General features: G+C 44.3%; 1 protein-coding gene across 1 annotated transcript in view; it reads right to left on the bottom strand.

Annotated features, from left to right (window-relative positions):
- Window positions 1-27,408, bottom strand: part of LOC103233851 (mucin-16) — a 140,880-nt gene that overhangs the window by 73,724 nt on the left and 39,748 nt on the right. Inside the window, 8 exon segments of the mRNA XM_073016992.1 lie at window positions 4,459-4,526; window positions 4,869-4,996; window positions 9,176-9,235; window positions 9,447-9,482; window positions 17,399-17,412; window positions 19,372-19,393; window positions 20,144-23,221; window positions 23,399-25,003. Of these exon segments, the coding sequence (XP_072873093.1) occupies window positions 4,459-4,526; window positions 4,869-4,996; window positions 9,176-9,235; window positions 9,447-9,482; window positions 17,399-17,412; window positions 19,372-19,393; window positions 20,144-23,221; window positions 23,399-25,003 (5,011 nt within the window).

The raw sequence follows: 27,408 nt of genomic DNA, 5'->3' as shown, positions 1-27,408 counted from the left end.
TACTCAGGAGGCTAAGCCAGGAGAATTACTTGAACCCAGGAGCCAGAGGTTGCAGCGAGCCAAGATCACGCCACTGCACTCCAACTTGGGCAACAGAGCGAGACTCTGTCTCAAACAAACAAGCAAACAAACAAAAAAAATGCGGCTCTCATCAGAGAGATACCTACCATAAACAAATTACTAGGATTATTAGTGGAAGCAGAAAGCATTACCATGGCAGAAATGCCAAGAGGTGAGACTTTTATAGGGTTTGCTGCATGTGGCTTGAGCTGAGTCTGCCTTTGGAACTGGGGCAGAGGGGAGCTTGAATACCTTCTGCCTTCCCAGCTGCTTTGCTCAAGAGGAGGGCTTATGGGTTTATGAGGAGGGGCAGCTCCTGCTTTGCCTGGTGTAGGATCCTAGGATAATAACACCAGGGCTCTGCATGGCCCCAAATAAGCCTCCTAAGGTACCAGATGTACGACAGCTGTACTTAGGGTCAATCTGTAACCCGTGTCAGTGGCCCTTGTACTGGTGCGCGTAGCAGTGGCCCTCCTACTGGTGCCCACAGCATGGTGTTTTCAAATGGCGGGATCAGAAGGTTCAAGTAATCGTCTCTAGATCCTACGGACCAGCAGGGCTAGGAGATTTGTTATGAAACTCAAGGGACCTAAATGGCTTGGGGAAAATGCCCTTTTTGGCTGGTCTGTCTGAAACTGTGGCTGGTCCAACAAGCAGTCAGAAGGTCTTCATGTCTCAGCACCTGTTCCTGGCCACAGGACATGGACGCACCTACCTGGCCACCCACTATTGAGTGATTAGAGGAAAACGGATTCCTATGTCCCAGGGTTGTGAGTAGCTCTATAGTAGGAACGACTTTACAGTAACAACCACCATTTATTAAACACTTCCTATGCAGCAGACCCAGCATTTTGTATTCATAATCACATATTTTCATCCTCAAAGCATCCCTATGGGTTGGTACTGCTCAATTGCCCCAGTCAGTACTATACTATATTATGTATAACACAATTGTATATAACATAAAATATATAAATACGTAGATCTGTAAATATAAGCTTAATATAGAAATATATATGATATTGTTTTGCATGTTATACATTATTATATCATATAGCATATACAATATATATTATTATACCTCTTCCTAACATATATTAAATTGGTTTATATGTAACTGTTTTATATAATTATACAACTATATAACTATTGTGTAACTATTTTTTATATAACTACCATATACCTCTACCTAACATATATTAAACTGATTTATATATAACTATTGTATATAACTACATAACTATTTTTATATAACTACCACGTACTTTTAGATGCTTCTTGACTCATGATGGTATTATGTCCTGATAAACCCATGTTTTTTATTTTCTTTTTTTGTTTTTGTTTTCTTTTGTTTTTGGAGATGGAGTCTCACTCTGTTGCCCAGGCTGGAGTGCAGTGGTGTGATCTCGGCTCACTGCAACCTCTGCTTCCCAGGTTCAATCCATTCTCCTGCTTCAGCCTCCTGAGTAGCTGGGACTGCAGGTACCCGCCACCACACCCAGCTAATTTTTGTATTTTTAGTAGAGATGGGTTTTCTCCATGTTTGCCAAGCTGATCTTGAACTACTGACCTCAGGTGATCCACCAGCCTCAGCCTCCCAAAGTGCTGGGATTACAGGCGTGAGCCACGCACCCAGCCTGTGTTTTTTGTTTTTTGGAGACAAGAGTCTCTCTCTGTCATCCAGGCTGGAGTGCAGTGGTGTGACCTTGACTCACTGCAACCTTCATCTCCTAAGTTCAAGTGATTCTCATGCTTCAGTTTCCTGAGTAGCTAGAACTACAGCTGTCACACCACGCCTGGCTAATTTTTGTAGTTTTAGTAGAGACAAAGATTTTGCCATTTGGCCAGCCTGGTCTCAAACTCCTGGCCTCAAGTGATCCACCTGCCTTAGCCTCCCAAAGTGCTGGGATTACAAGTGGGAGCCACCATGCCCGGCCCTGATAAACCATTGTGAATTAAAAATATCATAAGTCAAAAATGCCCTGTAGCCAGGTGTGGTGGCTCATGCCTGTAATCCCAGGATTTTGGGAGGCCAAGGTGGCAGGATTCCTTGAGCCCAGGAGTTCAAGGCCACCTGGGCAACATGGCAAGACCCTCCTCTCCACAAAAAAATTGAAAAAAAAATAGCCAGGTGTGGTGACACACAGCTGTAGTCCTAGTTACTCAGGAGGCTGAGGTGGGAGGATCACTTGAGCCCAGGAATTCGAGGCTGCAGTGAGCTATGATCGCACTACTGCATTCCAGTCTAGGTGACAGAGCAAGACTCTGTCTTAAAAATAAAAATAAAAATAAAAATTGACTATACCTAACCTACAGAACATGATAGCTTAGCCTATCCTACCTTAAACATGTTCTGAACCCTTACATTAGCCTACAGTTGGGCAAAATCACCAAACACAAAGCCTATTTTATTATAAACTGTTGAATATATCATATAATTTATTGAATATTGTACCGAAAGTGAATGACAGAATGGTTGCATGGGTGTTGAAGGTATGCATTCTACTGAATGCATATTGCTATGGCATTATCACAAAGTTTGAAAAATCATAAGCTGAATCATTGTAATTCATGGACTGGTTATATATAGAATATATACTAGATATATGTAGTAGTTATATGTATCCACATGTATACTATATATATGTATACATGATATGTATTTATACTTACATACTTTTATATATTATATATTTATACATGATATATATGTAACATATATAATATGTTATATTATAATATATGTTATATGTTAATGTCAGATATGTTGTATACATCACATATATGTTATATACATCATATATAACATATAAGTTATACATATATGTTATGTATGTATATATTATAACTATATATAATATATGTTATATGTGGTATATAATACATAACAAATATAATATATACTTTATACATAACAATTATATAATACATAATTATATATGTCATATATAACATATACATTATATGTAACATAATGTATATTAAACTGATTTATAACAAAATGTATGTTATATGTAACATGAAATATATGTTATAACATATATTATAGCATATATTATATGTTAATGTCAGATATGTTATATACATCACACACATATGTTATATACATTATATAACACAAAAGTTATACATATGTTATATATGTAGATTATATTATAGATAATACATAATGTATATGCTATATGCTGTATATAATATATAACAACTATAATATATACATTATATATAACAATTATATAATATATAATTATATATCATATATAACATATACATTATATGTAACATAACATATGTAACATAATGTTATGTTATGTACATATGTTATATGTAACACATGTTATATGTAACATAATGTATATGTTATAGATAACATGTACTATATGTGTTATAACATATAACATGTATACAATATAACAATATGTATAATATATACATTATACATAACATATACTGTATATGTATATAGCATGTGCATATAAAATATGTCTATAAACATGCGTTTATAAAATATGCCTCAATATCCATATGCAATATATGTCTATATATGTATTTTATGTATATAATATGTCGGGAAACAGGGCACAGAAGATGTCAGGCACTTGCTCAGGGTCACAGAACTCAGTAAATGGCAGAGCTGGGTTGGTTTAGAACTGAGGTCTGCCTGAGTTCACCAATGCTCTTAGCCACTAGGGCACCCTGTTCCCGCTTCCCCCTGGGAGGGAAAGGAAGCTGGAGGTAGATGACTGATAAAATGGGACTCCTGGGAGAGACACACTTGGAGATTCTGTGTAGGAGGCGTGAAAGGTGAGAATGCCAGGCAGGAAATGATATCAACCAACGTCTACCCTAAAAGACCTGCCCTTTCCACACTCAGGGACAGTGCCCTCGGCGCCTCTCAGTCTCCCTCAGACCGGCCAGGCCCTCTGTGGCTGCATTCTGAGTCACTCAGGAGCTGACCTCCTGTGTGTAAGGGCTGAACGCCTTCCTTTCTTCCCCTCTTAGATTCTCTGGGAAAGTTCCTTTAGAGGGAAATCAGACTGGGGTTTTCCACATGTTGCAAGGGAGCAGAAGAGGCAGTGCCACCTAAGGAATAGGAGTTTGGATCTAGAACCTGAAGTGCTGGAATTGCTTCGTGTGCCCTGGCACAAGCCACTTAACCTAGGCTCAGTTTCTCCTTCTGCTCCTGCTTCATGAGACTGTTGCAAACACTGATGAAGCATTAAATATAAAGTACATAATAATGCCGCTTGGGTCTTAGGAAGAGTTAGCTGCTGCTGGTGGTGGTGATGCTTAGTATCCATGGGCAATAGTTGTTCCAAGTATGAACAGAATCAAGGATCCCAGAGACTAGGGTCATATTCACCTGTTGGGTTGTGTTTTTCTTGGGGAGGGTCTCACCTGAGTGAGGCTAGTCTGCAGCCTGAATAGAGGTATTCCAGACTGCTATTCCTGAACAAGGGTTTGAGCTGCAAGGAAGGAGAGGGGAGGTGAGAAACAGAAACAACAGCTGTGGGAAGCCAGGAAGAGTGGGGCACTGGAGGGGTGGACCAGGCTGGAGTGATGTGGGTGGGACAGGGTGAGGTGGGCGTGACTGAAATAAGTGGGCGTAGCATGGAAAGGTGGGCGTGGCTGGCATCAGTAGGCGGGGCAGGGTGAGGTGGGCTTGGCTAAAATCAGTGGGTGGGGCAGGGAAAGGTGGCTGGGGTTGGATGAGGTGGCCATGGCTGGCATTAGTGGGAGAGGTAGTGTGAGGTGGGCGTGGTTTGTCTCAGTGGGCGGGGGAGGAGTAAGGTGGGCGGGGCTCTCACCAGACCCTGCAGGACTCTCTCTGTGGCGTTGAACTTCCTGGAACCAGGGTGCCGCATGTCCTCCACGTACTGCAGGTTGGTGATGGTGAAGTTGAGGGTGAATGGCACCATGAATGGGACTGTGGCTGCTGCAAGGAAGGAGAAAAGAAGACCACGCCTGAGTCAGATCTGAACTGACTCTAAGTCAATTTCTGAGGACCCAGACAGAGTGCTTGAAGCAAGAGCTTGAAGCAGACAGGTGGGTGCTTTAGTTTGGATGGATAACGGAAAGCCAGGTAAGGAGAAGAGTGGGATGTTGCTAAAATGCATTACCTGGGCCCAGAAGCAGGTTAGGGGACCAGGGTGGATGTATTGGGTCAGAATGTGTGCCTACTGGAAGCTGAGGTCTCAGACTCTGCCAGGTGCCCATAACCACCCTAACAAACTCTAGCTGAGAAGTTAAAAGGAAAAAGGACCGGGACAGTCTCATGCTTTGGGGAACAAGAAGGAAAAAAAGAGTCAACTCAATCCCATTGAACATTGAACAACAACGACAAAACATCAAACAGCAGTCCTTACAGCAGACCTTCTCTCACCTGCTTTATTTGGCTACCCTTCCCCACCCAATCCCCATACTCCCAGAACTTGCCTTTCCTTTAATAAAGAGGAGACCACATGGTAGACAGACATAGTTACCGTGGTTACAGCCACACTAGTGAGTCAGATTTGTTTTCAAATCCCCTCTCTGCCCCTCACCAGCCAAGTGACCATGGACATGTTACCTGTCCATACCTCAGTTTCTTCCACTGTAATACAATGGGCATAATGGGCCACGCGCGGTGGCTCACGCCTGTAATCCCAGCACTTTGGGAGGCCAAGGCGGGCAGATCACTTGAGGTCAGGAATTTGAGACCAGCCTGGCCAAGACGGTGAAATCCTGTCTCTACTAAAAATACAAAAGTTAGCCAGGCTTGGTGGCATGCACTTGTAATCCCGGCTACTCAGGAGACTGAGGCAGGGGAGTCACTTGAACCCGGGAGATGGAGGCTGCATTGAGCTGAGATTATACCACTGCACTCCAGCCTGGGCAACAGAGCGAGACTGTCTCAAACCAAAAAAAAAAAAAAAAAAAAGGCAACAAGGGGCATAATGATATTTTGGAGGGAAATTAGGAAGGTTACATGACTGTTAAAAAGAAGACATCTACATCTCCAGGGCATTACACTGAGTGGAAAAGAAGCCAGATCCAAAGGTGACATGTTGGGCATTTCCATTTAAATAACATACTCAAAATAAAATTGTAGAGAGGGAGAGGGAGAGGGAGATGGAGGGCAGAATACAATGGTTATTCTGTTCAATAGTGTTGGGCTCGGTGGGCATGATTATGAAGGGTAGCATGAGGGGAATCTTTGGGGGAATGGAACAGTTCTGAATCTTGATGGTGGTGGTGATTATAGGGCTACGATCATGTGATAAAAATTGCATAGGCTACCCACACACATGCACACACACATGCATGGACACACATGTGCATGCACACACACGTGCACATGCACACACGTGCAAAAACTCACACATACGTGCACACATGCACATGCACACACACGCATGCACCCATGCACATATGCACACATGCATGCATGCACACACATGCATGCACACACACAAGCTCACATACGCACACACAGGTAAAACCAGTAAAATGGATTTTAACAACGTCAATTTCCTGCTTTTGATATTGTATTAGAGTTATGTAAGATGTAGCCATTGGGGAGAAACTGGGTGAAGGGTATAGGGGAACGCTACACTATTTTCGCAACATCCCCTGAATTTATTTATTATTTATTTCAAAATGAAAAGTTATTTATCATTTATTTATATTATTTTATTATATATATTATTTCAAAATGAAGTTATTTATTACTTATTTATATTATTTATTATTTATTTTATTATATTTATTATTTATTTCAAAATGAAAAGTTAAAAATAAAAAAAATAGCACACAGTATGCCATATAGTAAGTGCTGAATAACTTGGTTGTCTTTTATTGTTAATTGTAATTGCTTGTTCCATTTCAGTCTTCCCCAATACACTGTAAACTTGGTGAGGGGAGGGACTGCATTTGACTTAGTCAACATCTTATCCCCTCTGCCTAGCCCAGAATAGGTGCCTGATAAATATTTGTTAAACTGAATTCCCTGGTAGCCCCCGTGCTAGGTGTTCTTACATAGAGTTGCATTTAACATTTGCAACCAATTTATGAAATATTGTTATCCCCACTTGGCAGGTGAGAAAACTGAGGTACTGAGAGGGTAAGTAAATTGCTCAAGGTCAACATGGCTGGAGAATGAGGAGGACCCTTCTCCTGTTCTTGATGAGTTCGGCGCGGAGCGGGGATGACCATGACTGCTCCAGGCTTCCTCATGCTATCTTTCCCCAGCATCTCCCAGTTATATATATAGTTTCTATAACTATAGATATAGAAATATATCTAGTTATATACAGAGAAACATACATATATAACTATATATAGTTACAGATATAGAAACTCTATCTATAACCATATATATAACTATAACTATATAGAGAGACACTATATATGTAACTATGTGTTTTATAAATATGGTTACTATATGGTGACTATATATGGTTATATATAACTATATATAGTTTATATATAGTTATGGCTATATAAATAGCTATATATAACATATATGTTACATTATCATCATAAATGTATTTTATATAACATAATATATAATATATATGTTATAACATCTATCTATCTATCTGTCTGTCTATCTATCTATCTATCTATCTATCTATCTATCTATCTATCACCAAATAGAAACTTTCGAACTGAAAGATAAAGTAACTGAGATAAAAAGAATTCAATGGACGGGCAGAATGGAGCTGACAGAGAAAAGGCTTGGTGATTGTGAAAATATTCTATAAAAATTATTAAACCTGAAAGTTGGAGAGGAAAAAAGGTTGATAAATAACAAAATGAACAGAACCTCAGGGTCTCTTGGGGCAACATCATTTCATTGGAGGTCCGAAGGGGAGAAAGAATCAGAGCAGAAAAGAAAGTTGAAGATACAGTCTCAGATCATTTCCCAAATTTCTTGAAAAACAAACACCTTGAGACTCAAGAAGCTGAGAAAACTTTAAGCAGGATAAACTCAAAGAAAACCATGCCCAGACACATCATAATTAAACTACTGAAAATTAATGATGAAGAACAAATTTCGAAAGCACCTAGAAAAAGTGACATCATTGATCATGGAATGACTCGCTTTACAATACACATTACATACGTACAAGCCCAGAGGAGTTAGGCATGTCACATAAATGGCTGAATTGATTAGGGCAGAGCAGTGAGGAAGTGGAGAGTGAACATCCTGTCTGCAGCATGTAAAAAGTTTGCAGTATTGTGACTCACAAAACAGGAGGCCAGAAGGCAGAATTTAAATTACAGGACACCAGGTTCTATCCAATAACTCCAGAATCACAAGGCAGGGTTAAGGGTTAGGAATGCCCAACTTCCATCTTTTTTTTTTTTTTTTTTTTCTGAGATACAGCCTAGCTCCGTTGCCCAGGATGGAGTGCAGTGGCACAATCTTGGCCACTGGGAAAATTTCCAGATGAGGCAGGAAAATTGCAGGAACCCAGGAGGTAGAGGTTCCAGTGAGCTAAGAGCGTGTCACTGCACTCCAGCATGGGTGACAGAGTGAGACTCCATCTCAAAAATAAATAAATAAATAAATAAATAAATAAATAATAGAAAGTTGAGAAGATACCAACCATAACTGGTCTCCAGGAATCGCTAGTGCAAAACTCCCGAGGCTGGACAGAAGTTAGGGTGCTAGAATACCACTCAAGTACCTGGGATGGTCAAAATTTAGGGAGTGGGCCAGGAGTGGTGGCTCACGCCTATAATCCCAGCACTTTGGGAGGCCGAGGCAGGTGGATCACCTGAGGTCAGGAGTTCGAGACCAGCCTGGCCAACATGGTGAAACCCTGTCTCTACTAAAAATACCAAAAATTAGCCAGGCGTGGTGGCGCATGCCTGTAATCCCAGCTACTTGGGAGGCTGAGGTAGGAGAATCACTTGAACCTGGGAGGCGAAGGTTGCAGTGAGCTGAGATCACGCCATTGCACTCCAGATTGGGTGACAGAACAAGCCTCCATGTAAAATAAAGAAAAAGAAAAAAGAAAAAGAATTAGAGAGTGAGAAGGAGAGTGGAACAGGCTGAGGCTGGGTGGTCAGCAGGGAACAGACCGTGCAGCGTTACATTCATAGACGCCAGAGAGGAGCTTCCTACCTGTGGAGCTGGGGATGGAGGATGTGGAAATCCCTGGGGAGAATGTAGAAGTCACTGGAGCTGAGAAAAAAAGAACATGGAAAAATGATTGGGTGTCTTCCTAAAGGCATGTGGCACAGGAACTGCTCATTGGTATTTGATGGGTTAGGGGCTGCTCTGAGGCTGTGGCTGGGCCCGCAGGGAGGGGAATGATCAGTTTCTTTTTTGAGGAATGCACCTTGGGGAGGAAGGGTCCCAAGGCCATTGGAATATCACAGCTTTGAATACTCACTGCTGGTGGCAGGGGTCTGGTACCGACGGTTATAACCTGCAGATAGGGAGGAAAGAGTAAAGAAGGACTATTATGATGGGTGAGAGGTAGGGGAGGGGAAGATGGTAGATCTAGAAATGGAAATCATGGGAAACTTTCATGATGACCCCATCTGGGCTATCCCTCAGCCAGCCAGAGGGAGGGAAAGCGCTTCCCCCTTAGATGCGTGACTTCAGCTCACAAGGAAACCTCCATCGTCTCAGCCCAGAGTTGCCAAAGTTGAACAAGTCATGGACATTTCATTGAGAAGAGGTGGGGCCAAGATCTTTTGTGAATAAAGGATAATGGCTACATTTTATTTGGTACTTATTTTGTGCTTTGTCCTTTGACAATAATGGTGGAGATCATCACCATTATTATTCCTGAAATAAAAATATCATAATAGCTGTCCCTATTTATGGGGAATCTAGTATGCACCAGCAATAATAATAAATACATTACAAGGGTGGAAAGACACAGGTATGGATGAGTGAGCTTTCTGATCTTATTCGTGTTGTCTCTACCCATAAAGATAATTTAGTTTGATTCTTACTCTGTCAGTTTACCTCCTTTCACAAAATTTCATGATAGTACAATTTTTTTCCAGCTTTGTTTCTCTCTCTGTGTGTGTGTGTGTGTGTGTGTGTGTGTGTGTGTGATGTAGAACTGACAAAAATGTGATGGGTGAATAGAGTGGTATTTTTAGGTAAAAGTATAGAGAGATGAGGGATAGAAATGGTTCATATGGAGCCGGGTGCGGTGGCTCACGCCTGTAATCCCAGCACTTTGGAAGACCTAGATAGGCGGATCACTTGAGGTCAGGAGTTCAAGACCATCCTGGCCAACATGGTGAAACCCCCTCTCCACTAAGAACACAAAAATTAGCATGGCATGGCAGTGGGTGCCTGTAATCCCAGCTACTCAGGAGGCTGAGGCAAGAGAATCACTTGAACCCAGGAGGCGGAGGTTGCAGTAGCTGAGATCGTGCCATTGCACTCCAGCCTGTGCGACAGAGAGAGACTGTGTCTCAAAAAGAAAAGAAGAGAAGAGAAAAAGAAAGAAAGAAGAAAGAAGGAAAGAGAGAAAGAAAGAGAAGGAAAGAGAAAGAAAGAAAGAAAGAGGGAGGGAGGGAGGGAGGGAGGGAGGGAGGAAGGAAGGAAGGAAGGAAGGAAGGAAGGAAGGAAGGAAGGAAGGAAGGAAGGAAGGAAGGAAGGAAGGAAGGGTTAATATGGTTTGGAATACTGGAGAAAATTTGGCAAAACGGATGTGGTGGTAAAAACGAGACTTCAGGATGACAGGAGTGGCATTACCATTGGAGCAAGAAAGGAATTGGGGATAAGAGAAGTTGCCATGAGTGTTTCTCTAGGTCATGAATTGCATCTCCTTTGAGGCTCTGTGAGAGATACAAGGAAAGATGGAACCCAGGACAGCCCTGTAATTCACATGGGTTGTTCCTGAATTATCTCATTTGATTATTGGAACAATCCCACATGGTATTTTTATTCCATTCTACAGAGAGGACACTAAAGTCTAGGGAGGTTACATGGCTTGTCCTGCATCCAACAAAACAGACATCTGTCTGTCATTCAATAGTACCACACTGTTAAGCTGTGCCCTAAATTAGTCATAATCCTATGGACACAGAACAGGTTGTGTACTTGATACTACAATGAAATACTTTGTGTGTATTATCTCCTATGTCAAGGATAGAGGAGTATATATCCTCTATTTCAAATCAGATATAAAGGAAATCTCCAAGTGGATTCAGAGGGGAAATAACAAATTCAGCATTAGGTTAGATCATTAGCACAGAGGCCATTCATGCCTCATTCCTGTCCTAAGATTGGGGCTTGTATTTGGACGATCCACAGTGATGTCTCGTAGTTAGGAGCCTGGAGTTTTCATGAGTCTTTCATGAGTATTGCGGGATTTTAGCAAGTGTGGTATGTTCTGAAACATGAATTAGATCCTCTTTGGCGCTCTGTGAATAGTGCAAAGAAAATTTAGACTTATTTTACATTTGCTGGTTTGACTGGTTTTCTTGAAACTTCTGAGACTGGGCCAAGCGGAGCCCTATCATTTACTTAGGTTATGAGGTTTTTATCTTATTTGATCTTCACAATAATCTTAGCTGACATTTAAAAAATTAAAAAAAAAAAAATCCATTCCGAAAATAGGGGCAGGTGAGGTGGCTCCCACCTGTAATCCCAGCACTTTGGGAGGCTTTTGGGTGGGTCACTTGAGATCAGGAGTTTGAGACTAGCCTGGCCAACATGGTGAAACCTCATCTCTACAAAAATACAAAAATTAGCCAGGCGTGGTGGCGGGCGCCTCTAGTCCCAGCTACTCGAGAGGCTGAGGCAGGAGAATCGCTTCAACCTGGGAGGCGGAGGCTGCAGTGAGACAAGATTGTACCACTGCACTCCAGACTGGGCGCCAGAGGGAGACTCCATTAAAAAAAAACACAAAAAACCAAAAAACTGAACCCTTTGGGCAAGATTAGTGAGACATAGCACATATGGCTGGGCACGGTGGCTCACGCCTATAATCCCAGCACTTTGGGAGACTGAGGTGGGTGGATCACAGGAGGTCAGGAGTTCGAGACCAGCCTGGCCAACATGGTGAAACCCCATCTCTACAAAATTACAAAAATTAGCCAGGTGTGGTGGCGGGCGCCTGTAGTCCCAGCTTCTCGAGAGGCTGAGGTAGGAGAATCACTTGAACCCGGGATGTGGAGGCTGCAGTGAGCCAAGACTATACCACTGCACTCCAGCTTGGGCACTAGAGGGAAACTCTATCAAAAATAAACAAATAAATAAATAAGGACACTGAATCCTTTTGGCAGGATTAGAGGATTAGTAAGACATAACACATATGGGCAGGCACAGAGGCGCACGCCTGTGATCCCAGCACTTTGGGAGGCTGAGGCAGGTGGATCACCTGAGGTCAGGAGTTTGAGACCAGCCTGGCCGACATGGTGAAACCCCGTCTCTACTAAAAATACAAAAATTAGCCAGGCGTGGTGGCGGGCACCTGTAGTCCCAGCTACTTGAGAGGCTGAGGCAGGAGAATCGCTTGAACCCGGGAGGCGGAGGCTGCAGTGAGCTAAGATTGTACCACTGCACTCCAGCCTGGGCGCCAGAGGGAGACTGTCAAAAAAAAAAAAAAAAAAATAAGACATTGAATCCTTTGGGCAGGATTAGTGAGACATAACACATACAAGAAGTTCTGTAAATATTAGCTTTTACAGTAAATATTAGCTTTTATTGTAGGTGTTCTTGTTGGTGATGTTGCTAAGAGCATTGTTCCAGAAGCCTAGAGATGCTGCAGGACTCTCCCAGGGCCACACGGTCAGCAGCACCAGGACTTGGGATTCACCAAAACACACACTGTTAACAACTACTTTTAAGTCACTCTCAATGACTTGTAATGAAATACAAGGCAGGTTGTCATCCAGGTATAAAGAAAATGTCTAAGGTGGTATAGTGAGGACAGAGTTAATCAAACTTTAGCTCAAATTGTTGTATTAGAAGCTCCTTGATAGGCTTTTCCATCCTGAGATGTGTGGGCTTATTCATGCTGGGTCTGCAGCGATGCTTAGAAGTTAGGGTGGTGGCCAGGTGCAGTGGCTCATGCCCGTAATCCCAGCATTATGGGAAGCCGAGGCGGGTGGATCACCTGAGGTCAGGAGTTCGAGACCAGCCTGACCAACATGGTGAAACCCTGTCTCTACTAAAAATACAAAAATTAGCCTGGCGTGGTGGCGTGTGCCTGCAATCCCAGCTACTGGAGAGGCTGAGGCAGGAGAATGGCTTGAACCCAGGAGGCAGAGGTTGCAGTGAGCCAAGATCACACCACTGTACACCAGCCTGGGCGACAGAGCAAGACTCTGTCTTAAAAAATAAATAAATAAATAAATAAATAAATAAATAATAGGAGAAGAAGTTAGGGTGGCTAGATTTTAGAGTCAATTTGGGGTTTGAGTCCCAATTCTACTACTTAGCTATCAAAACTTGGGCAAACAGATTCCCTGCCCTGAGCCTTGTTTGTTTCTCTGGTATGTATATTTTACAGCCTGCTAAGACTTTGGGTAAGGTTAGTAAAACATAATATACATATGAAGTTCAGTATCACAGGAATCTCTCAATAAATATTAACCTTTATCTTAGGTGTTCCTGTTGGTATTGTTGCCAACAGCATTGTTGCAAAGGGCGTTATTGCTAAACACATTACTCAGAGTTTTTTGGTTTGTTTTGCGAGTGGAGTGTATAGTTCCAGCTGACCTTTGGAGAAAGTAAAGGGCCACCAGCTGCTATAAACAAGAGAAAGACGAAGATGAGTGACTGCATTGGGAACCTGTTGCTTGTTGGGGAAGAATTATGTCCAGTCACCACAATGATCCTGGCTTTTCCCTTCCTTCCTTGATTCTGCATGCTCCCAGTGGGCCTCTGAATGGTCATGGGGATGAGAAGGCTGTGGAGGGAATCTTTATTTCCACTTGAAAGAAGCTTCTTCTTTTTTGCGATGGAGTCCTGCTCTGTTGCCAGGCTGGAGTGCAGTAGCGTGATCTTAGTTCACTGCAACCTCCGCCTCCCAGGTTCAAGCAGTTTTCCTGCCTCAGCCTACCGAATGGCTGGGATTACAGGCACACGCCACCACACCCAGCTAAATTTTGTATTTTGAGTAGACACGGAGTTTCACCATGTTGGCCAGGCTGGTCTTGATCTCTTGACCTTGTGATCTGCCCGCCTCGGCATCTCAAAGTGCTGACGTGAGCCAGCGTGAGCCACCGTGCCCGACTGAAAGCTTCTTTTGAAGTGTGTTGAGTGGAGAGAAAACAGACACCCCCTGGACATTCTAGGTCAGCCCAGAACTTTGAACATAGGTAGAGGACTTGTACTACAGGGAGACCCATTTGGGGAGCAGGAGGAGCCTCCCCAACTGTAGCCCAAGCTACTCACCATTGTCAATAGCTACTCACCGTTGACATAGAGGCTGTTCCTGTCCAGAGTGTAGGGTCCCAACAGGGTGACGCCATGAGTTAACTGGCTCAGCTCCCAGTACAGCTGCTCTCTGTCCAGCTCATAGGTGGTGGGATCTGAGCGGTAGGTGCAGATGGCATCCACTCTGGTGCTTGTCCCGTCCTTTTCAGCCCTAGGGAGGGACATGGGAATACGGACATACAGAGATACTTGACAGCTGACACTCTGAACAACTCCTTTCTCCAGTGGTGCCCGTTGGTGGTTTTTGTTGTTGTTGTTGTGATTTAGTTTTTCTTTCATAATCATAAACTTAACTCTGCAATCCAGCTAGACGTGGAAGAATATAAGGAAAATGTGAAACCCAAAGAACAGCAGTGAGAGCACAGAGATTACAGGATAGTGTGAGCAAACGGGGTGGAGGGTGCTCCTAAGCTACAGAACGAATGGTTTGGCGGTGAAGATAACACACAAGTCAAATTGATTAGTCATCACCGTCCGAAATGGTGATCTTTTTGCACGTCTTGACTTTTCTTTTTTTTTTTTTTGAGACAGAGTTTCACTCTTGTCACCCAGGCTGGAGTGCAATGACGCGATCTTGGCTCACTGTAACCTCCCTCTCGTGGGTTCAAGTGATTCTCCTGCCTCAGCCTCCAGAGTGACTGGGATTACAGGTGCCTACCACTGTGCCCGGCTAATTTTGTATTTTTAGTAGAGACAGGGTTTTGCCATGTCGACCAGGCTGATCTTGAACCCCTGACTTCAGGTGATTGGCCCACCTCGGCCTCCCGAAGTGCTAGAATTCCAGGCATGAGCCACCATGCCTGGCCTTAATTATACATTTTAAAATAACTAAAAAAGTGCCAGGCACAGTGGCTCACACCTGTAATCCCAGCACTTTGGGAGGCCGAGGCAGGTGGATCACTTATGCTGAGGAGTTCAAGACCAGCCTGGCCAAAATGGTGAAACCCCGTCTCTACTAAAAATACAAAAATTAGCCAGGTGTGGTGGTGGGCGCCTATAGTCCCAGCTACTCAGGAGGCTGAGGTGAGGTGGGAGAATCACTTGAACCCAGGAGGCAGAGGTTGCGGTGAGCTGAGGTCACGCCACTGCACCCCAGCCTGAGCGACAGAGCGGGATTCCATCTCAAAAATTAAAATTAAAGTTTAAAAAATTACTGAAAAAAAACTCCAGTACTTAATAGCACAGCAGGGTGACTATAGGCAATAATAATTTAATTGTGTATTTTAAAATAACTAAAAAAGTATAACTGGATTGTTTGTAACACAAAGAATAAATGCTTGATGGGATGAATGCCCCACTCTCCATGAAGTGATGGTCACACGTTGCATGCCTGCATCCAAACATCTCATGTACCCCGTAAATATCCACCTACTGTGTACCCACAAAAATTAAAAATTAAAAAACAAAATATTATTAGTGTCAAATAGCTAGAAGGAGGATATTGAATGGTCCCAACACAAAGAAGTGATCAATGTTTGAGATAATAGATGTGTTAATTACCTTGATCTGATCACTATATACCACAGGTACTAAGACTATAAATATGTACAATCAATATATGCCAATTAAAAAGTAAAATAAAAGGTAAATCTAAGCAACATTAAAAGAAAAAGATTTGCAAACTACGCCCCTTTTTTTAAATGGTTTTTTTTTTTTTTTTGGATGAAGGGGGGTGAAATATGGCTATTATACCTAAAAATATGTTCTCTATGTTAACATATAGTAGATTTATTATTTTTAGTGAATGAATGAATACATATTCGTACTATTTCTTAGTTTTTTTTTTTTTTTTTTTTTTTTTTTTTTTTTTTTTTTTTTTGAGCAAGATCAGGCTCTGCTTCCCCGGGCTGGAGTGCAGTGGTGCAATCTTGGCTCACTCTAACCTCTGCCTCCTGGCTCAAGCCATCCTCCCACCTCAGCCTCCCAAGTAGCTGGGATCACAGTCAGACGCCACCACACCCAGCTAAGTTTTGTATTTTTTGTAGAGACTGAGTCTCACTTGCTCGTCTGGGCTGGTCGCAAACTCCTGAGCTCAAGTCTTCTGCCTGCCTCGGCCTCCCAAAGTGCTGGGATTACAGGTGTGAACCACTGTGCCTGGGCTAGTTTTAATTTTGAATACAGTAAATATTGTTATACAAGCCCAAAGGCTCTTTGGAGTTCTGAATACTTTTTTTTTTTTTCAGACAGAGTATCACTCTGTCCCCCAGGCTGGAGTGCAGTGGCGCGATCTCAGCTCACTGTAACCTCCGCCCCCCAGGTTCATGCAATTTTTGTGCCTCAGCCTCCCAAGTAGCTGGGATTACAGGCATGCGCCACCACGCCCAGCTAATTTTTGTATTTTTAGGAGAGATAGGGTTTTACCATGTTGGCCAGGCTGGTCTCATACTCTTGACTTCAGGTTATCCACCTGCCTCAGCCTCCCAAAATGCTGGGATTACAGGCATGAGCCACCACGCCCGGCTATGAGTACTTTTTAAGAATGCAAAAGGAGGAGAGAATGGGATAATGCTGGCCAAAGGGTACAAAGTTTAAACTATAAGGTGAATAAGTTCTGAAGATCTAATGTGTAGCATGATTATGAAGGTTAACAATGCTGTATTGTATACTTGAAATTAGCAGAGAGGATTGATCTTAAATTAAATCTTCTCAACACACACACATGCGTGCACAAATGGTAACTCTGGAGAGGTGCTGGATGTGCAAATTAGCTGCATTCTGGTGACCACTTCACCAGGTTCACACAGGTCAAGACATCTAGTTGTACACCTTACAAATACACAATGTTTACATGTCAATGATATGTCAACAAAGTGGAATGTAAAAGGTTGTGGAACCCAGTGAGCTTGAGAACTGCTGGTGTCAAGGTTACAAGTAAAGATTCTAGAACCAGAACCCTTCGGCTTAAAGCCAGGCTTCTCTTAAGCAAGGAACTTGATTATTCTGAGCTTCAGTTTTCTCATCCACAAGGTGGGATAAAAATAATGTGGTTGTGAGGATAAAATAAATGAAAACACGTAAACCACTTAGATTGCCTGTGGCATGTCGTAAGAACAATGTTATGACATTCCCTGATCCTATGGAGAGATGGGGGCGGGTGGGGTCAGGGGAGCTCATTTTTTTTTTTTTGAGACGGAGTCTCGCTCTGTCGCCCAGGCGGGAGTGCAGTGGCCGGATCTCAGCTCACTGCAAGCCCCGCCTCCCGGGTTTACGTCATTCTCCTGCGTCAGCCTCCCAAGCAGCTGGGACTACAGGCGCCCGCCACGTCGCCCGGCTAGTTTTTTGTATTTTTTAGTAGAGACGGGGTTTCACCGTATTAGCCAGCATGGTCTTGATCTCCTGACCTCGTGAACCGCCTGTCTCGGCCTCCCAAAGTGCTGGGATTACAGGCGTGAGCCACCGCGCCCGGCCAGTTTTGATTTCTTTTCATGGGGCCATGTGAGTAGAAGACCCATCCCTCTGGCGGGGGATCTGAGTTGACGGAATGGAGGACCTCACAGAGAGGCTGCAGGGTTGTGAGGTGTAAGGAAAGGGTACTGAATCTGCTGCGCCCAGAGAACACTGAGGGGACACAAGCAGAGAGGAAAAGACAGGTCATTAAAACCTAGATGACGTGTTGATAGGTGCAGCAAACCACTATGGCACATGTATACCTATGTAACAAACCAGCACGTTCTGCGCATGTATCGCAGAACTTAAAGTAAAATTAAAAAAAAAAAAAAAAGATAATGGATTTTTCCCTTCGATTCAGTAAGACTGACTTTGGGAAAGTCCCTATCTCTTTCCAGGGAGCAAACTGCAGAGCTGTGGTGTCTGGAGTTTGACTCTAATGTGGTAGAGATGGGCTGGGGCCAGGAAGCTGTCAGGGATTCTGGGGATACCTTTGGCAAAGATGCTACACCAATTGCTGCTATGAGTCCTAATTAAGTGAGCATTCACAATGGTCCAGGCACTGTGCTAAGCGATTAAGAGTAAGAGACTGTTGGGAGGCTGGGGCAGGAGAATCGCTTGAACCTGGGAGGCGGAGGTTGCTGTGAGCTAAGATCATACCACAGTACTCCAGCCTGGGTGACAGAGTGAGACTCCATTTCAAAAAAAAAAACAGAGAGAAAAGAGCAAGAGACTGTTACTATCACCATTAGAATAAGAGACTGTTATTATCACCAAGAGTAAGAGAAGGTTATCATCACCATTTTATAAATAATATGATTGAGGAACAGAGAGGCTGTGCGTCTTGCCCAGGGTCACACAGCTAGCAAATTGTAGAGCCGGCGTTCAAACCGAGGCACTTTGGGTCTATGATGCTATACTGCCTCTCAGCAAAAGCCCAAGTCGCTGTGGCTGCTGGGGGTGTGGGAGTCAAAGAAAGGACTGAATCGGGGTTGCTGTAGGTGCCGTGAAGGGGGTTCTCACCTGAGCGAGGTCAGCCTGCAGCCAGCATAGAGGGAACCAATACTGCTGTTCTGGAACAAGGGCTCGAACTGGGAAGGAATGAGAGAGAGATGAGGAGGAGGAGGGGCCGAGACATTGGAGGAGTGGGCATTGGCTGGGGGGCTCTCACCAGCTGCTGCAGGGCCCTCTCGGTGGCATTGAATATTTCAGAGCCCAGGCGCCCCATGTCCTTCGTGTACTGCAGGTTGGTGATGGTGAAGTTGACAGTCAAAGGCATCAACAAAGGCATGCCAGCTGCAGAAAGGGAGGGTAAGAAGAGACCAGTCCTAAGTCAGACCCTGGGTAGTGGGGCGTGGGAGGAAAGGCTCTGAGGACACATTTTAACTCCAGCATCCAGCTGGGGTCCAGCCTGGGCCATCCTACTTGAAGTACCTTATGTAGCAGTCACTGTCTGAGACCTTCCTATGTGGGGTGACCAGTGATTCCAGTTTGCTCAGGGCTGTACGGGCTGAGACAGCCAGGCGCGGTGGCTCATGCCTGCAATCCCAGCACTTTGGGAGGCCAAGGGTGGATCATGAGGTCAAGAGATGGAGACCATCCTGGCCAACATGGTGAAACCCCATCTCTACTGAAAATACAAAAATTAGCTGGGTGTGGTGGCACACACCTTGTAGTCCCAGCTACTCGAGAGGCTGAGGCAGGAGAATCCCTTGAACAGGGAGGCGGAGGTTGCAGTGAGCCAAGATTGCGCCACTGCACTCCAGCTTGGTGACAGAGTAGGATTCCGTCTCAAAAAAATAAAAAAAGAAAAGAAAAGAAAAGTGAGACAGGGCTGGGTGCAGTGACTCATGCCTGTGATCCCAGCACTTTGAGTGGCCGAGGAGGGTGGATCACCTGAGGTCAGGAGTTCGAGAGCAGCCTGCCCAACATAGTGAAACCCTGTCTCTACTAAAAATACAAAAAATTAGCCAGGCATGGTGGTGTGCACCTGTAGTCCCAGCTACTCAGGAGTCTGATGCAGGAGAATTGCTTGAACCCGGGAGACAGAGGTTCAGAGGTTGCAGTGAGCCAAGATTGCACCACTGCACTAGGGAGAATGGGGAATGGGAAATTATTCCTTCAGTCCAGTTTGGGGTGACAAAAAAAAAAAAGTTTTGAAAATAGATAGTGGTGAGGGTTGCACAACAATGTTAATGTATTAGTACTGCTGAATTGTACATTTAAAATGTTTAGAATGGAAAATTTTATAGTATTTATATTTTACCACAATAAAAAAGTTATTCTTACTTGCTCTTGAGGTCACACTCTCAGAGACCAAGGTGGACATCCCAGGTGTGGTCAGAGGAGCAAAGGAGCTTCCAGCCAGTGTATTGAAGGTGGTTGTGGTCTTGGCCGCAGTGGGACTGGAACCTGTGGCAGCTAAATTAGTGGTTTCAACCACCGTAGTTCTCAAGAGAGTGGTTGGACTCACTCCTTCTCTATGACTGGGTTTAGGTGGTGTTGGTGTCTCTGATGGTATCAAGGTCATAGTGGTGCCTGTGACAGTCCTGGAAAATTCTGGGGGTCCAGCTGAAGTTACAGATGGTGAGGTTTTTGTGTTCCAGGAGGTCACAGTTTGGGGCTTACCAGTTGTTATGGAGGCACTGGGAAGCCCAGAGGCAGCAGGGGAAACAGTCAGAGTTAGAGTACCGGTGCTGGTTTCTACTGAAGAGCTGGTGGCTAGTGAGCCTGTAGTCTCTAATAAACCAAGGGAAAGAGTTGAAGTTGGAATCATTGTGCTGGTTTCTGTCCTTGGATGGGTGGAAAGTGAGGCTGTTTTTGCAGAAACACCAGGTGAAGCAGTTGGATTTAGATCAACTCTGCCAGTTCCAGTTACAAGTAGGGTGAAGGGAGAGGGTGTTGTCTGAGTTGAGAGAGCTGTGCTAGTCTCTGTGCCAGGTCTAATGGAGAGTGAGGCTGTGGTCCCTGAGACTTGAGGAAACACAGTTGAAGCAGGAAATGTACTTGTCTCTGTGCTGGGATGGGTGATCAATAAGGCTGTGGTCTCTGGCACACCAGGAGAATGAGTCAAAGTTGGAATAGTTGTACTAGTTGCTGCCCCAGAACTAGTGATCTGTGAAGTCACCATCTCTGGTGCACCAGGTGAGATTGTTGTCAGCACAGCTGAACTGACTTCTGTCCCAGGACTGGTGGCCATTAAAGGTGTGGCATCTGGTCTACTATGGGAAAAACTGGGGGTTGTTCTCAAAACAGGTGTGCTGATCTGTGCAGGATGAGTGACCCAGGAAGCTGTTGTACTTGGCTCACTAGAGGGAACAGTCCGAACTGGAACAGTGAAGCCAGTCTGTGTCCCAGGATGGGCAGCCAATGAGACTGTGGTCTCTGGTTCACCAAGAGAAGGAGTCAAAGTTGGAATAGCTGTACTAGTGTCTGTTGCAGAACTAGTGACCTGTGACGTCACTACCTCTGGTATACTGGATGGGATGGTTGTAATTGGAACAGCTGACCTGGCGTCTACTCCAGGACTGGTGACCATTGAGGGTGTACTGTCTGATCCCGTATGGGAAAAGTTGGGAATTGTCCTAGAAACCTTTGTGCTGGTGTCTGCAGGATGAGTGAGCCATGTGGCTGTAGTCACTGGTTCATATGGGGTCTCACTCAATGTTGGGAAGGTTGTACTGGTGTCTGTCCCAGAACTAGGGACCAGTGAGGTCACCAGATCTGACATATCAGGTGAGATAGTTGTCGTTGAAACAGCTGAACTGGCTTCTGGCCCAGGACTGGTGATGGCTACTGGGAGTGTGGTGTCTGACTCACTATGGGAAAACTTGGGGGTTGTCCTGGAAACCATTGTGTTGGTCTCTGCAGGATGAATGTGCTGTGTGGCTGTTGTCTCTGGTTCATATGGGGTCTCCGTCAGTGTTCGGAAAGTTGTAGTGCTGTCTGTCCCAGAACTAGTGACCAGTGAGGTCAGCATCTTTGATGCACCAGGGGAGACAGTCAGAGTTGGAATGGCTGAACTTATGTGTGTCTCAGAATAGGTGATAAATGAGGTTGTGGTCTCTGGTTCATCAGGAGAAAGAGTCAGAGCCGGAATAGTTATACCGGTGTCTGTCCCAGAACTAGTGACCTGTGAGGTCACCATATCTGGTACATCAGATGAGGCAGTTGTTGGAAAAGCTGAACTGGCTTCTGCCCCGGGACTGGTGGCTATTGAGGGTGTGGTGTCTGGTTCACTATGAGAAAAATTAGGGGTTGTCCTGGGAACTGTTGTGCTGGTGACTGCAGGATGAGTAACCCATGAGGCTGTTGCCTCTGATTCATGTGGGGACTCAGGCACTGTTGGAAAAGTTGTACTGATGTCTGTCCCAGAGCTAGTGACCAGGGAAGTCAGCACACCTGGTATACCACGTGAAATAGTTGTTGAAATGGCTGAGCTGGATTCTGCCTCAGGACTGGTGACTGTGGAAGGCATAGCATCTGATTCACTGTGGGAAGAGCTTGAGGTTGTCCTGGGAACAGTTGAGCTACTCTCTGCAGGATGGGTGACAAATGAGATTTTTGTAAATGGCTCCCCAGTGGAGACAGTCAAAGTTGGAACAACAGAGTTTGTTTCTGTCCCAAAATGAGTGACCCATGAGGCTGTTGTCTCTGGTTGATCTGAGGCAACATTTAGATTTGGAAATGCACTGGTCTCTGACCCAGAACTAGGGACCAGTGAAGTCACCAGCCCTTGTACAGTAGAGGAGACAGCTAAAGTTGGAATGGCTGAAATTGTCTTTGCCTCAGAACGGGTGACTAATGAAGTTGTGGTCTCTGGTTCACCAGAAGAAATAGCCAGAGTTGGAATAGTTGTACTGGCTACTGCACTAGAACTAGTGACCAGAGAGGTCACCACTCCTGGTACCTCAGGTAAAACAGTTGGAACAGTTGAGCTGGCTTCTGCCCTTTCTGTCCTATGACTGGTGGCCATTGAAGATGTGGTCTCTGGTTCACCAGGAGAAAGAGTCAGAATTGGAATAGTTGTACTGGTCACTGCCCTAGAACTAGTTACCAGAGAGGTCACCAGTCCTGGTACCCCAGGTGAAACAGTTGGAGTTGGAACAGCAGAACTGGCTTCTGTCCTATGACTGGTGGCCATTGAAGGTGTGGTCTCTGGTTCACCAGGAGAAAGAGTCAGAATTGGAATAGTTGTACTGGTTACTGCCCTAGAACTAGTGACCAAAGGGGTCACCACTCCTGGTACCCCAGGTGAAAGAGTTGGAGTTGAAACAGCAGAGCTGGCTTCTGCCCTTTGACTGGTGGCCATTGAAGGTGTGGTCTCTGGTTCACCAGGAGAAAGTGTCAGAATTGGAATAGTTGTACCTGTCACTGGCCTAGAACTAGTGACCAGAGAGGTCACCACTTCTGGTACCTCAGGTGAAACAGTTGGAGTTGGAACAGCAGAGCTGGCTTCTGCCCCTTCTGTCCTTTGACTGGTGGCCATTGAAAGTGTGGTCTCTGGTTCACCAGAAAAATGAGTCAGAGTTGGAATAGTTGTACTGGTCACTGCCCTAGAACTAGTGACCAGAGAGGTCACTACTCCTGGTACCCCAGGTGAAACAGTTGGAACAGCTGAGCCGACTTCTGCCTCATGACTGGTGGTCATTGAAGGTGTGGTCTCTGGTTCACCAGGAGAAAGAGTCAGAATTGGAATAGTTGTACTGGTCACTGCCCTAGAACTAGTGACCAGAGAGGTCACCACTCCTGGTACCCCAGGTGAAACAGCTGGAACAGCTGAACTGGCTTCTGCCTCATGACTGATGGCCATTGAAGGTGTAGTCTCTGGTTCACCAGCAGAAAGAGTCAGAATTGGAGTAGTTGTACCTGTCACTGTCATAGAACTAGTGACCACAGGGGTTACCACTCCTGGCACTCCAGGTGAAACAGTTGGAATTGGGACAGCTGAACTGGATTGTGCCCCATGACTGGTGGCCATTGAAGGTATGGTGTCTGATTTACTATGAAAAAAAATGGAAGTTGTCCAGGGAACTGTTGGGCTGGTCTGTGCAGGATGCGTGACCAATGAATCTGTGGTAGCTGGTTCACCAGGGGAGCTTGTCAGAGCTGGATTAGTTGTACTTGTCTCTGCCGCCAAACTGGTGACCATTGAGGTCACCATCCGTGATATGCCAGGCGAGATAGTTGAAGTTGGAATGGCCGAACTTGTCTGTGCTTCAGGATGGGTGACTAATGAGGCTGTGGTCTTTGGTTCACCAGAAGAAAGACTCAAAGTTGGAATAGTCATATTTCGGTCTGTTCCAGAACTAGTGACCTGTGAGGTCACCAGATCTGCTGCACCAGGTGAGACAGTCATAGTTGGAATAGCTGAACTGGTTTCTGCCCCAGGACTGGTGGCCACTGAAAGTGTGGCATCTGATTCACGATGGGAAAAATAGGGGATTGTTCTGGAAATGGTTGAGCCGGTCTCTGCAGGATGAGTGAGCCATGTGGTTCTTGTCTGTGTTTCATGTGGGGACTTAGTCAGTGTTGGGAATGTTGTACTAGCATCTGTCCCAGAAATAGTGACCAGTGGGGTCAGTGCATCTGGTTCACTAGGTAAGATATTTGTTGGAATGGCTGAGCTGACTTCTACCCCATGACTGGTGGCTGTGGAAGATACAGTGTGTGATTCACTGTGGAAAAAACTGGTGGTTGTCTTGGAAACAGTTGGGATGGTCTCTGCAGGATGGATAACCCATGAAACTGTTGTATCTGGCTCACTAGAAGAAACATCTAGAGTTTGAATAGCTGGACTTGTCTCTGCCTCAGAACTAGGGACCAGTGAGGCTGTGGTCTCTGATTCTCTATTGAAAACAGATGGGGTTGTCCTAGAAAGAGCTGTGCTGGTTTCTGCTCCCAGGCTGGTAGCCAATGAGGATGTCATTTCTGGAACATCAGGGGAAACATATGGGGTTGTGATCGTCATTTCCGTGGTACTTGTGCTGGCCATTTGCACTGATGCATTGAGGGGGGTCAGTGTTCCCAAAGTGGAAGTATAGACACTGGTGGTCAAGATGGCTCTGGAAGTGGTCTTCGGAGCTGTGGTGGTGGTCTTCAGAGCTGTGGTGGTGGTCTCCATTCTTTTTGTCCCTCCCGTGTGTAGTCCTGTGAATTGGGGAATGGGCACACAATTTGAACAAAATGATTTCACTTACTGGACTAGCAATAGCTTATTTATTCTCTATATGAGGAAAGGGAGAGAAATGTTTCTCAGTTACTAGCATGTGCCTGGGATGCTCCTGGAATGGGAAAAGAGACTGTGATTTTTATTCCCCTATCTAACCTTGGTCGGTAACTTGGTTGCATCTTCTTCTATAACTCCTCTGTGAATTCTTGACCGCAGTAATCTACTCCCTCTTCCCATGTGTTTTCTGCACTGTCAGCCTCTGAGCCTTGCTCAAGCTCTTCTCTCTGCCTGAAGTGCCCACTTCTCATCAGATTCCTTAAGTTCTGCCATTCTTGTGTGCCAAGCCCACATCCACCTTTACAAATTCATGCCAGAACTCATCTTTGTTTCTCAATATTTCCTTATCACACTGTCTGAATCTGCATTGTGCCATCCTTCCCAGTCTCATTTGTAACAGCTATTCATGTCTGACTGTTTGGCATATGGTAAGGGCTCAACTAATATTTGTTGAATGGTTGAATGAATGAATATGTGGATGGATGTATACTTAAGTGGATCTCCTCTGACTTGAGAGAAATTAAGTATTGTGCATTGTGTGTTTGAGAGCTTGGGTTCTGGAATAAGATAGCCCTGCCTGGGATTCTGGCTCTTTCTCTAAAGAGATGGATGGCTCTTTAAGTTAAAAAAATATTGCTCGACCTCCACTTTTCCATCTATGAAGTGGGGATAAGTACAATGGGCATCTCAAAATGTTGGTAAAAAGGCACCAAGCACAGTGCCTCCTGGGTCACAATAAGACATTACTACTATTACCACGACTACGACCTGCTATTGCTACTGTTATTACTATCACTTCTCCACCTACCATTACTGCTGTTATTGCTACTGCTACTACTACCTATTGCTATGGTTATTACTATGATTACTACTACTTACTACTACTGCTGCTACTACTATTGTTACTACTAGTATTATTTACTATTGCTACTGTTACTACTACCACTGCTACTACTACTACTGTTACTACTACCACCACTCTACCTACCATTACTGCTGTTATTACTACTGTTACCACAACTATTACTACCTATCACTATGGTTATTACTATGGTTACTGCTACTTACTATTACTACTGCTGCTGCTATTACTATTGTTACTACTGCTATCACTTAATATTACTACTCTACCTACAGTAGAGTAACAGCAGTAATGGTAGTGCTCTACCTGCCATTACTGCTGTTATTACTACTGTTACTACTAATACTACCACGTATTGCTATGGTTATTACTATGGTAATTACTATGGTTACTACTGTTACTACTATTGTTGCTACCACTATTAGTTATGATTTCTACTGTCACGATTACCACTGATACTACCTACTACTGCTACTGTTACTACCAACACAACTCTACCAAACCATTACTGCTATTATCACTACTATTACTACTAGTATTACTGCTTATTGCTGTGGTTATTACTACAGTTACTACTACTTACTAGTGTTATTGCTGCTATTGTTACTATCACTACTACTTACCATTACTACTGTCACTACTAATAATTCTACTACAAAATAAACATTTGCTAAATAGAATTCTCCACCAACCACACTAGACACTACCAGAGCTGGCCAAGGTGACTGGGATACTTCTGAAGAAGATTCCAGTAGCATTGATGAGACAGCAGCTGCTGACCAGGCTTTAGAAAATGGTTCCTATGGAAGAGGAAGAACTCCCTGGAGACTTCTCTATAAAGCCCACAAAGCCTACTGGAGTTTGGTAGAGAAAGGGGCTAAAATGAAGGGGATTTTGACTCTGATTGTGGAGCAATGTCCCTGTGTTGCTGGATAAACTCTAAAAACAATATGTCTGAGAATGCACACTCTAAAGTGCTTCATGTGTATTTAACAATGATGGTGATGATGATGGTGATTATGTTGATGGGAAGGAGGAGGAGGAGCAATTGCAAAGCACTTGACATGCACTGTCTCTTTGATCCTCACAAGAACATTAAATGGCACATTTTGGCTGGGCACAGTGGCTCACGCCTGCAATCCCAGCACTTTGGGAGAATGAGGTGGGCAGATCACCTGAGGTCAGGAGTTCTAGACCAGCCTGGTCAACATGGTGAAACCCCATCTCTACTAAAAATACAAAAATTAGCTGGATGCAGTGGCATGCATCTGTAATCCCAGCTACTCAGGAGGCTGAGGCAGGAGAATGGCTTGAACTCGGGAGATGGAGGTTGCAGGGAGCCGAGATTGCGCCTCTGCACTCTAGCTTGGGTGACAGAGCAAGACTCTCCTCAAAAAATAAAATAAAATAAAATAAAATAAGATAAAATAAAATAAAATAAAATGCGCATTCTATAATTCTTGT

The sequence above is a fragment of the Chlorocebus sabaeus genome, chromosome 6 (genome assembly GCF_047675955.1).
Source record: "Chlorocebus sabaeus isolate Y175 chromosome 6, mChlSab1.0.hap1, whole genome shotgun sequence".
Lineage (NCBI taxonomy): Eukaryota > Metazoa > Chordata > Mammalia > Primates > Cercopithecidae > Chlorocebus > Chlorocebus sabaeus.
The sequence above is the reverse complement of the archived record's forward strand: the minus strand, read 5'-3'. Positions and strand labels throughout refer to the sequence as shown.